We start from the raw sequence: 12,470 nt of genomic DNA, 5'->3' as shown, positions 1-12,470 counted from the left end.
AATACCAATGCTCTTGAATGAAAAATGCTACAAAAAGTAGAGGTTATGGCCCAGTCCCTCATGGGTAAAGCCCTCCCCACCAACTGAGTACCTCTACATGGAGCGCGGTCACAGGAAGGCAGCATCCATCATCAAGGACCCCCACCACTCAGATGATGCTCTCTTCTCGCTGCTGCCGTCAGGAAGGTGGTACAGGAGCCTCAGGACTCACTACCAGGCTCAGGAACAGTTATTATCCCTCAACCTTCAGGCTCTTGAACCAGAGGGGATAACTTCACTCCCCCCATCACTGAGCTGTTCCCACAACCTATGGACTCACTTTATAGGACTCTTCACCTGATGTTCTCGATATTTATTGCTTATTTATTACTTTTCTTCCTCTGTATTTGCACAGTTTGTTGTCTTTTCTTTGACTTCCTTGTTGGGTGCAGTCTTTCATTGATCCTATAGTGTTTTTTTTGGATTTACTGTATATGTCTGCAAGAAAATGTATCTCAGGTTTCCTTATGGTGACATGTATGTACTTTGAACTTTGATATGTTATGTAGGATTTGGAAAAAGGTAAAATTGATTCACAAGAGATTGCAGATACTGGAAATACACAGGAGGGTTGAGCATCATCTACAAGAGGAAAGGAATCATCTTTGGGTTAAAAACCTGCACAGGACTGAGAGGGGAAGTAGCGAGTATGAAAAGGAGAGGGACACTGGAGCATTGGATGATTGCTAGTCTGAGGAGAGGTTGAAAGATGAAGGCCAGGCTTTGCCAGGTGGATGATACATGAAGGCAGGTCAAAGACAGGGAAAAAAGGAAAAAGTTAGCTACAACAAAATGGGAGGAAACTTGACTGCTGTGTAGCAGTGGTCAACTTAATTATGTCTCAAGTCTATGGTCAATAAAACTCATCTAAATATCTAGCTGCCAACCATTCCTCCTTAGAACACCTGGAGAATAAAGACGAATATGTAAGGCTCCTTTTCATTGACTACAGCTCTGCCTTTAATACCATCATTCCAAATAAACTGATTCCTAAGCTCCCGAACCTGGGCCATAGCACTCCGATCTGCAAAGGATCTTCAACTTCCTCACAGACAGGACCCAGGCTGTAAAAATAGGGGACAAGCTCTCCTCTACAATCACTCTGAGCACCGGTGCCCCACAAGGCTGTGTACTCAGCCCCCTGCTGTACTCACTGTACACCCATGATTGTGTAGCCAAGTTTCTATTGAACTCAATATATAAGTTTGCTGATGACACCACAATTGTAGGCCATATCTCAGGTAATAATGAGTTTGAGTACAGAGAGGAAATTAAGAACCTGGTGGCATGGTGCGAAGACAATAACCTATCCCTCAATGTCAGCAAGACGAAGGAATTGGTTGTTGACTTCAGAAGGAGTAGCGGACTACACAACCCCATTTACATCGGTGGTGTGCAAGTGGAACAGGTCAAAAGCTTTAAGTTCCTCGGGGTCAATATCACAAATGACCTGTCTTGGTCCAACTAAGCAGAGTCCACTGCCAAGAAGGCCCACCAGCGCCTTTACTTCCTGAGGAAGCTAAGGAAATTCGGCCTGTCCCCTATAACCCTCAATAATTTTTATAGATGCACTGTAGAAAGCATTCTTCTGGGGTGCATCACAACCTAGTATGGAAGTTGTCCTGTCCAAGACAGGAAGAAGCTGCAGAAGATCATGAACACAGCCCAGCACATCACACAAACCAATCTTCCATCCTTGGACTCACTTTACACCGCACGCTGTTAGAGCAGTGCTGCCAGGATAATCAAGGACACGACCCACCCAGCCAACACACTTTTCGTCCCTCTTCCCTCCGGGAGAAGGCTCAGGAGCTTGAGGAATCATACGGCCAGATTTGGGAACAGCTTCTTTCCAACTGTGATAAGACTGCTGAATGGATCCTGACCCGGATCTGGGCTGTACCCTCCAAATATCCGGACCTGCCTCTCGGTTTTTTTGCACTACCTTACTTTCCCTTTTCTATTTTCTATTTATGATTTATAATTTAAATTTCTAATATTTACTATTGATTTGTACTCCAGGGAGCACGAAGAGCAGAATCAAATATCGCTGTGATGATTGTACGCTCTAGTATCAATTGTTTGGCAACAATAAAGTATAAAGTAGTTGTCGGGTGTAGGTAATGCCAGCAAAGCCAACATATATTTGTCATCCCTAATGGCAGCTGGGTTGGTGGCAGTAAGCTACGTTCTTCGAGCCCTTGTGAGAAACTACTGGCACAATGTAGTTGGGGAAGGAGACGTAGCAAAGATCAGAATGAGAATCAGAATCTGGTTTATTATCACTGGCATGTGTCGTGAAATTTGTTAGCAGCAGCAGTTCAATGCAACACTTAATCTAGAAGATGAAGAAGAGATAAATAAAAAAATCAATTACAGTATGCATATATTAAATAGATTAAAAATCATGCAAAAACAGGAATAATATATATATTAAAAAGTGAGGTAGTGTTCACAGGTTCAATGTCCATTTAGGAATTGGATGGCCGAGGGGAAGAAGCTGTTCCTGAATTGCTGAGTGTTTGCCTTCAGGTTTCTGTACCTCCTACCTGATGGTAACAGTGAGAAAAGAGCTTGCCCTGGGTGCTGGGGGTCCATAATAATGGACGCTGCCTTTCTGAGACACCACTCCTTGAAGATGTCCTGGGTACTTTGTAGGCTAGTGCCCAAGATGGAGCTGACTAGATTTACAACCTTCTGCAGCTTCTTTCAGTCCTGTGCAGTAGCCCCCCCCCCCCCATACCAGACAGTGATGCAGCCTGTCAGAATGCTCTCCACGGTACAACCATAGAAGTTTTTGAGTGCATTTGTTGACATGCCAAATCTCTTCAAATTCCTAATGAAGTATAGCCGCTCTCTTGTCTTCTTTATATGAAGCTAATCTGCAGTTCAAAGTTTGTGCAGCCCTGCTGCATGTCATTCTTGGGAGTACAGGTTATGGGTTTGGGAGGTGCTATCAAAACAAGCAAAGAAAGGAAGGGTCCCGGCCCGAAACGTCGACTGTACCTCTTCCTATAGATGCTGCCTGACCTGCTGCAATCACCAGCATTTTTTGTGTGTGTTGCTTGAATTTCCAGCATCTGCAGATTTCCTTGTGTCTGCAAAGAAAGGAAGTGTTGTATATTTTGTGGACGGCATGAACTGCAGCAATACTGCACTGATGATGGAGAATGTGAAGTTTTAGGATGGTCCAGAGGGTGTCAGTAGACTGGTATGTCCTGGAATGTTGTTGGAGCTTCACCCATCCAAACAAATAGAGCGTATTCCATTATGGCCATGATATACCTTGTAGATGGTGGAAATGCTTTGGCATGCCAGGAAGTGAGTATCATTATCCAGCCTCTAAGTTGTCATTATAGCCACAGTATTTGTGTGATTTTGCAGATGCTGGAAATCTCGGGCAATACAAAAATAAAATCAAGTCAGGCAGCATCTATGGACGGAAATTAACAGTCAATGCTTTGGGCTAATGCCCTTCATTAGGGCTGGGAAGGAAGGGGGCAGATGCCAGAATAAGAGGGTAGGATGAGGGGAAACTGGAAGGGGTTAAGGTGAGGGGGAAGGGAGGTAGGTGAGGAAGCAGGGAGATAAAGTAAGAAGCTGGGAGGGGATAAGTGGAAGAGATAAGGGGTTGAAGGGAAACAAATCTAACAGGACAGTGGACCATGGAAGGAGATAGGGTATCAGAGAGAGAAAGGAGAAGTAAAAGAATAACAAGAATGGGGTTGTTTGTAACAAGACTGTGATATAACAAAAAAGTGCGCATGCGCCGGTCGTGCATGCAGCCTGTTACAGCCGTTCCGACTAGTATTCTTACTTTTTTAACTTAGGTTATTTGTTGTATTTTTTTCACGGTAACACGTTGAAGCTGCACGCTGTCTAACATGCTGGTAGGGAGAGTTTTATTTGGGTTTTTAGCGCTGGAAATAGTTACACTCCGACACGTCTCATTAGCGGGGCAGCAGTATGGTCGCATTGTTTATTCCAGGGACCAGCTGATTGCACTTATGCCAGCCGGTTTAGCGAGCAGAGTGGTGGACACCCCTGCTGAAATCTGGAGGAAAACACACAGAGGATGCAGAAGGGGATCACAAAGGCGAGGAAAGAGGACCGGGTCGAGACAACAGAGACTTATGGAGAAGAGAAGTTCGGTGGGTAAGAAAATGGACGAGTTGACGGCGCTAGCCAGGCGTCAGAGAACATTTCGGGAGTGCAGTGTTATGTGTTTTACTGAAACGGGGCTGCATGAGGACATACCCGATCACAACTTTTCCATGGACGGCTTCCAGACCATTCGGGCTGACCGGAAGTGCACTGAGAGCGGTAAGCATAAGGAGTTGGGGGCTTACTGTTCTGGTTAACAATGGATGGTGCAATCCTGGTCGTATTACGATCGAGGAACGTGTTTGTAGACTGGATATTGAACTTTTTGCTGTTGGACTCTGGCCATATTCCACCGAGATACAACACTGGGCGTCATGGGAGGTTGTTCCTGCCTGTGGCCATCGAACGTTGCAGCTCCTCCCGTGGAGGGTCAGACACCCTAAACCAATAGGCTGGTCCTGGACTTATTTCCATCTGGCATAGTTTGCATATTGTTGTTTGATTGTTTGTGGTTTTTGTATTGCTATATTTATGCTCTATTCTTGGCTGGTGTGGCTGTAATGAAACCCAGTTTCCCTCGGGATCAATAAAGTATATCTATCTATCTATATATCTATGTGGTCTGGATCCAAGTGGTCCTGGTAAAATCCGAAATATGTATCAGTGAGTAGTGCTACTTGATATTAGTGGTGGTTGCGTGATTTTGGATCATCTTCTTCAAGCTCTTCAGTTCTTTTGCTTGAAAAGTACTGATCCAATTGTGTTTTGGAAGGAGATCCAGGATTTAGTCTTACCAATGATGAAGGAACAGTGATATATGTTAAGGTCAGGATAATACGGAGCTTCAAAGAGAGTGGTTTCTTTGTAGTACAGGCTGTGGGCCTGGTGGGTGTCAACAAAACAATGTACTGCATTGAATGGTGAGAAGTACAACTAGTTCACAAGTTTTCAGTACTGTAGCTGAGATCTTACGTAGCTTTAAGCCTTTTATGTATCCTGTGTTTTTGCGCTTTCTGGACATTGCATGGAGCAATTTGGATTAACTGAAGCTTGTCTTCTTTGATATTGGGGATTTTAATAGGAATCCAAGATTGTATATTTCATTGGACACTTCTGCGTGAATGCAGGTTTATAAGTGTTCGCACGTTTTGGGCCTTCCATTATTGAGAATTGTGATATTCAAGGAGCCACCACGTCCTGGTAGTGCTTAATTGTCCACCAGATGTGGCAAGAGAGCAGAACATAGTTTTAATCTATTAGTTCAGCTCAGGATCTGTTCCAGGCTGTTATTGATATTTAAGAGGCATGGAGAACTCTGTTGCACTTCATTAAGTTGGCATTTCATTTTCAGGCACTGCTCCCAGGATGCCCTTCTGCACCCCTCATTGATCGTTTGGTTTGAGAGTTATGCCAAGCCATGAGTTAAGAATTGTGGTGGTGTGGTGCTGCTGCAGCAAAATGTTTCAGTACAGCTGTGCATTCATGTCTCTGAGCATATGACAATAAACTCGACTTTAACCTTGGCATACATTGTTGCTGCTGAAGGTGTATAGCAATTCATTTCTGAGTTTATCAAATTTAGGAAGATTGTATTGCCACGTAACACGATGAAGGTATCCTCAGTGTGAGGATGGGACCTTGTATGAGGACTCTGTAGTGGTCACTTCTACCAAATTTATGGGTGTCAAATGAATCTGCACTGGTAGTTTAATGAGAATGAGTAGGTTTATTCCTTTTTCGCTCACTGCTTCAGTGGACATCTTACACTGAGCAAATAGCAAGTTTCAGACAGACTGGGTTAATAACCTTTCAGTATCAACTGATGTTTATTTTAGTGTGTGACCCTGGGAATGGCTATGGATCACACCATCCTTTGTTACACAGCAACTTGGGGCAAATCCTGAGAAGGACCATCGAATTTCTTAGCAAATTTTGTAACAAGAAGGTAGAAGATGGTCCGATCTGCACTGCAGCTTTCTCAAGGGTAGTGTTTGATGGGAATGAGACTCTAGTCGTGAAGGAAGATGTGACAGGGAGGACCTCTCTCATTGCCTGCCAAGGCCTTCGTGCTTGTTTGTGAGTGGTGGTGATGAGGTATTCTATCCAATAAATAGTCTACCTGAGGAACTATCTGACAAGATCCACTGTCTCCTCCAGAATGCTCAAAATATAGCCTTATTTGGTTGGTGCTGAGAAGGCCCATCTCCGTCAGATCTTTCTTGTCACAGTTAGAGCCTCACTCCACTGCACATTGCCTCACAAATGCTGTATCAGGTAATAAGCTATCATCCATATTCTGGAATGTCCATTTGTCAGGAAGGCGATCCATTCACCTTTGCTGACGTTCATTTTATACTATTGTGTAATAAAGAAACATGCTCAATGGGCTGTTGCCATGACACGCATTGATTCAAACAGTAACTGCTATTGAAAGATAATTAACTGTGTGAAGATGCCTTATGAGGTGCCAACACTTGCTGATCTCCCAGTGCAAGGAGTTGCTCACAATTAAATATTGCTGAATGGCTCTTTCCAAGGTCAACTATTTGCTAAGGGATGTCTTGAAGTTTGGTAGTTCTACAGGGAAAGGCAAACCTAGTCAAGCCTACTTAATTGTTAGAAGCGGTGAGATTCCTGCAGGCTATTTGCTTGAAGAATGTACAGTACCAAAACCAAAACTTGACATCTTTTATCCTGACGAAGGGTCTCGGCCTGAAACGTCGACTGCGCCTCTTCCTATAGATGCTGCTTGGCCTGCTGCGTTCACCAGCAACTTTGATGTGTGTTGCTTGACATCTTTTAAATAATTTATACTGTCATATATATATATTTCAAATGTTATGGATAAAGTATGTTTTGTAATGAAGGAATATGTGCTGTGATGTCACATTGATTTATGTTTACAATATAGCAATAACAAATACATATTAATAAAATTTCTTGATGTAGAAAGATTCTGTAAAGTTACATATGAACTTAAGAAATAGGAGCAGGAGTCGGCCATTTGTCCCATCGAGCCTGCTCAGCCATTCAATAAGATAATGACTGTTCTGACCATAGACTCGTCTCCACCTACCTGCCTTTTCTCCATAACCCTTAATTCCCCTACTATGCAAAAATCTATCCAACCTTGTCTTACAAATATTTACTGAGGCAGCTTCCACTGCTTCATTGGGCAGAGAATTCGACAGATTCACCACTCTTTGGGAAAAGTAGTTCCTCCTAATCTCGGTCCTAAATTTACTTCCCCAAATCTTGAGGCTATGTCACCTAGTTCTAGTCTCAGCTACCAGTGGAAACAACTTTCCTGCCTCTATCATATCTTATCCCTTTCTACAAGACCTCCTCTTATCCTTCTGAATTTCAGCGAGTACAATCCCAAGTGACTCAATCTCTCCTCATAGTTTAACCCCCTCATCTCCGAATCAACCTGGTGAACTCCCTCTGCACTGCCTCCATAGCCAGTATATCCTTCCTCAAGTAAGGAGACCAGAACTGCACGCAGTACTCCAGATGCAGCCTCACTATTACCCTGTACAGATGCAGTATAACCTCCCTGCTCTTAAATTCAATCCCTCTAGCAATGAAGGCCAACCTTTCGTTGGCATTCTTGATAGCCTGCTGCACCTGCAAACTATCCTTTTGTAATTCATGCACAAGCACTCCCAAGTCCTTCTGCACAGCAGCATGCTGCAATCTTTTTACCATTTAAATAATAATCTGTTCTTTCATTTTTCTTTTCATGTGGATGACTTTGCATTTACAAACATTGTATTCCATCTGCCAGACCCTTGCCCACTCAACCTATCAATATCTCTCTGCAGACTCTCCGTATCCTCTGCACAATTTTCTTTTCCACTCAACTTAGTATCATCAGCAAACTTAGATACACTACACTCGGTTCCCTCTTCCAGATTGTTAATGTATATTGTGAATAGTTGCGGGCCCAGCACCCACCCCTGCAGCACACCACTCACCACTGATTGCCAACCAGAGAAACACCCATGTATACCAACTCTGTTTTCTACTGGTTAGGCAATTCTCTATCCATTGTAATATATCACCCCCAACTCTATGCATCCTTATCTTATGGGCAAGTCTTTTATGTGTAGCCTTATTGAACATCTTCTGGAAATTCCATGCGGCAACTGCCTGATGGATCAATTTCTTTCCAGATGCCTCGCTATTTCTGCTTTAGTGCTAGCTTGAAGCATTTTCTGAACTACAGATGTTAAACTAACTAGCCTATAGTTAGCAACACACATAAACATTGCTAGTGAACGCAGCAGGCCAGGCAGCATCTATCAAGTGGGAACTTTCAAATCTCTTACTATCTCTCCTTTCAGTTAGTCCTGACGAAGGGTCTTGGCCCGAAACGTTGACTGTACCTCTTCCTATAAATGCTGCCCGGCCTCCTGCATTCAGAAGCAATTTTTATGTGTGTTGCTTGAAATTCCAGCATCTGTAGATTTCTTCGTGTTAGCCTGTAGTTACCCGCCCTTTGCCTACATTCTATTTGAACAGTGTGTAACATTCACCTTCTTCCAGTCCACTTATACCTGCCCAGAACCCAGGGAATTTTGGTAGATTATTACCAAAGCTTCAACTATAACCTCTGCCATTTCCTTCAATACCCTGGGATGCATTCCAACAGAACCAGCGGATTTATCTATCTTCAGGCCCACAAGTTTGCACAGGACTACCTCTTTAGTGACAGCTGTTGTATCGAGGTCCTCACCTCCCATCGCTTCCATATCATCTCTCTTCGGCATGTTAGACGTGACCTCCACCGTGAAAACCGACACAAAATAGTAATTCAAAGCCTCAGCCATTTCTTCATTACCCAATATCAATTCTCCCTTTTCATCCTAGTTAAAAGTAAATTATTAATTTTGCAGTATAACCAACTAGAACACCAATAACCTTCCTGACGGACATAATACATCCGAATAAACCCTCGGAATTAATACGAAAGGTTTAACCTAACATCAAACAACAAATTATTCCCCGCCGACGCATTCTGTGTAGGATCATGTGCTGCTATGCTTCGTTAAACTCAATTCTAAAGTAGCTTCTGCAAGCAGAACTTTCTACGTTGGTCTTTATGACGTGTCGTTCCAGACAAGGCTGTGGGAACATCAAGGAAACTACAATTCCCAGAATACTCTGCGGAAGGCCGAGCCGTGCGTTTTCCAGGATCGAGTGGGTCACGTGAGCTTTTTTTCGGTGACGCAGCCGGATCTAAGGAAGGTTCACTCAGGTGGGTGAGCTAGTGTTGGTGGACGGGCGATGAACCGTACAATGGTGTAATAACTGAGGGATTTACCCCTCCTCCCCGGTAGAGAGAGTTTCACCCCGTCTTCTTTGGTTAAAGAGTTTAACTCCCTCCCCCGCTTTCTTTGGTTAAACGGGTTAACTCTCCCCCCCCCCGCCGCCTTTGGTTAAACGGGTTTAACTCTTTCCCCGCCTTCTTTGGTTAAACGGGTTAACTCTCTCCCCACCGCCTTTGGTTAAACGGGTTAACTCTCTCCCCGCCTTCTTTGGTTAAACGGGGTTAACTCTCTCCCCGCCTTCTTTGGTTAAAACGATAAATTCCCTTTCTTGGTAATGACAGGTTTTACCAGCTTCCTTGGTCATGAGGGGGCTCTCGCACCCAGCCCTGGTGATAGATGCATTTATTTTTTACCTGCTGATAGGAGTGTTTTACCCACTCAGTTGTGGAGGGGTTGCCACCTTCACCTCAGTTATGGAAGGGATTCACTCCTGTGCTTCCCCCTCCCCCTTCCCCGGCTTATTATCGGAAGCCTTTACCTTGCTTGTGAAGGAGTCTCTTCCCCCTCTTCTTGGTTATGAGGAGATTATATTTGCCTTATGTGGCAGCCTGTTTTTGATCGACATTGCGATTTTCACAGTCTTTAGGTGGCAAAGATGCTGGTATACTAGTTGGATTTTCACAACAAAAGCCATTGAATATCCAGGAAGCCACTGGAGCTGCTGATTTAAAACAACTGTTTGGATTACAGCACAGTCTGTTTGCAAAATTATTCTATCTTGGTTAATACGATTTTAGAAAGAAGGATGAAATATTTACTATAAGAAATTATTCAGTGGGGAAGGTCTTGCAGCTAACTTTGTTTTCCACCTTTTATGTTGTCTGGACTAGCTACAAACAGAAAATGGATTGGGTGATAAAAGAGCAACACACAAAATACTGGAGGGAATCAGCAGGTTAGGCAGCATCAATGGAGGGAAATCAACTGTCTACATTTTGTGCCAAGACCCTTCATCAGGGCTGGGCCTGAAATGTTGATTTTTTTTCCCTCAAGATTTGCAGCATCTGCAAAATCTCTTGTATCTAGGTGGTAAAAGAGATGGGAAACTTTAAAGAAGTAGGAATTTTAACAATTAACTGTGGTCTTTACTTGGTGTTAAGTTATTATTTCACTACATTTGTTGGGGAGGGGGAGGAATTAAGTGTTACTAACTAGATTAGGGCCTGGATTTCTGTCACATAATGGGATGGATGGTTGATTCTTACAGTATTGGGAAGGGTTCATGTTTAAAAGCATCCAATTTAGGAACATGAGTTGGTCTCTCACCCCCTTGAAATTGCTCTAACATTCAATAAGATCACAGCTAATCTGATTACAACCATCAACCCTATATTTCCATCTAACTTTTCATGCCATTGCTTAACAAAAATCTACCTTAAAGTATTAAAATGCTCTTGAGGAAGAGAGTTTTAAAGACTCATGAAGAGGAGAAAATAGTGCCTCTTCTGTCTTAAATGGATAAACCCCATGTTTAAATGTTGGCCTAGTCCTAGGTTCTCCCACAAGAGCAGATCTGAGAGATAAGTTCCTGAGAGAATAGTTGATGTTGGAACTCTCAAAGGGGGTGCTGGAATCAGATACAATTACTGTGTTTAAGTGGCAATTGGACATTTCAATAGGCAAGCCATTGAAAGATATGAACCTAATTTAGGCAAATAGGATTATAGTAGGTGGTCAAGTAGTTAAACATGGATGTGGTGGCCTGAGAGGTCTGTTTTTGTGCAGTTTCTCCAGTACAGGAAACAGCAGGTTGAGCAGCATCTGTGGAAAGGGGAACAAAATTAATGTTTCGGGCTACAAAAACATTCCTTGCGGTACCCATGCATTAGTTACGAATCATTCTCTGGGACAAACTGATCTCTCTAAATATCAGAGTTTTGCAATCTCTTGTCATTTATTTAACATGCTTTTTTAGACCTATAGACCGTAACATATTGGAGCAAAATTAGGCCATTTGACCCATTGTGTCTGTTCCGCCATTCCATCATGGCTGATTTATTACCTCTCAATCTCGCTCGACTGTATTCTCCCCATAACCTTTCCCTCTGGCTAAAGGAATTCCTCATCTATATTATAAATTGAAGTCTGTCTATTCTGAGGCTGTGCCCCTGGTCGTAGGCTTGCCTACTATAGGAAACATCTTCCCCACATCCACCCTATCTAGGCTGCTCAATATTGAATAAATTTCAATGAGACCCCTCCCTCATTCTTCTAAACTCCAGTGGATAAAGGCTAGAGCCTTCTGCAGACCCTCTGCTTCTTCAGCACTACCTGCCCCTCCACCTATCTTTGTATCATCCACAAACTTGACTATAAATCCATCAATTCTGTCATCATAACATGACAAACTGGGATCCCAGCGCTGACCCCTGTGGAACACAATTCGTCACCGGTAGCCGATGATGGAGCTGACTGAGTTAACAACTTTCTGAAACTTCTTTTGATCCTATGCAATACCCCCAGATGGTGATACAGCCAGTTCGAATGCTCTCCATGGTACATCATTAGAAACTTGCAAGTGTCTTTACCTACATACAAAATCTAGTCAAACTCCTAGTGAAATATAGTTGCTGTCATGCATTATTTGTAACTGAATCGATATGTTGGGCCCAGGATAGATCTCAGAGATGTTGACACCCAGTAACATAAAATTACTCACTCTTTCTACTTCTGAACCCTCTGTGAGAATTGGCGCGTGTTCCCTTGCCTTACCGTTTGTGAAGTATATAGTCAGTTGTTTGGTGTAACTGATGTTGAGTGCAAGGTTGTTGCTGTGATACCACTCAATTAACTGATCTATCTTGCTCTTGTATGCCTTCTCGTCACCATCTGAAATTCTGCCAACAATAGTTGTATCATCAGCATATTTATAGATGGTATTTAAGCTATGCCTAGCCACACAATCATGGGTTAGAGAGAGTAGAGCAGTGGGCTAAGCACACACCCCTGAGGTGCACCAGTGTTGATCGTCAACGAGGAGGAGACATTATCACC

The 12,470-nt window shown here is 43.2% G+C and overlaps 1 protein-coding gene across 1 annotated transcript in view; it reads left to right on the top strand.

Moving 5' to 3' along the window:
• The first annotated feature begins 5,750 nt into the window (after positions 1-5,750).
• si:dkey-154p10.3 (zinc finger protein 816) overlaps positions 5,751-12,470 on the top strand; it is a 47,815-nt gene continuing 41,095 nt past the window's right edge. Inside the window, exons 1-2 of the mRNA XM_063069282.1 lie at positions 5,751-5,756; positions 9,265-9,403. Coding sequence (XP_062925352.1) covers positions 5,751-5,756; positions 9,265-9,403 — 145 coding nt within the window. The remainder of the gene's footprint in view (positions 5,757-9,264; positions 9,404-12,470) is intronic.

The sequence above is a fragment of the Mobula hypostoma genome, chromosome 17 (assembly GCF_963921235.1).
Source record: "Mobula hypostoma chromosome 17, sMobHyp1.1, whole genome shotgun sequence".
Taxonomy (NCBI): domain Eukaryota; kingdom Metazoa; phylum Chordata; class Chondrichthyes; order Myliobatiformes; family Myliobatidae; genus Mobula; species Mobula hypostoma.
Note: the sequence above shows the minus strand (reverse complement) of the source record. Positions and strands in the feature narration are given on the sequence as shown.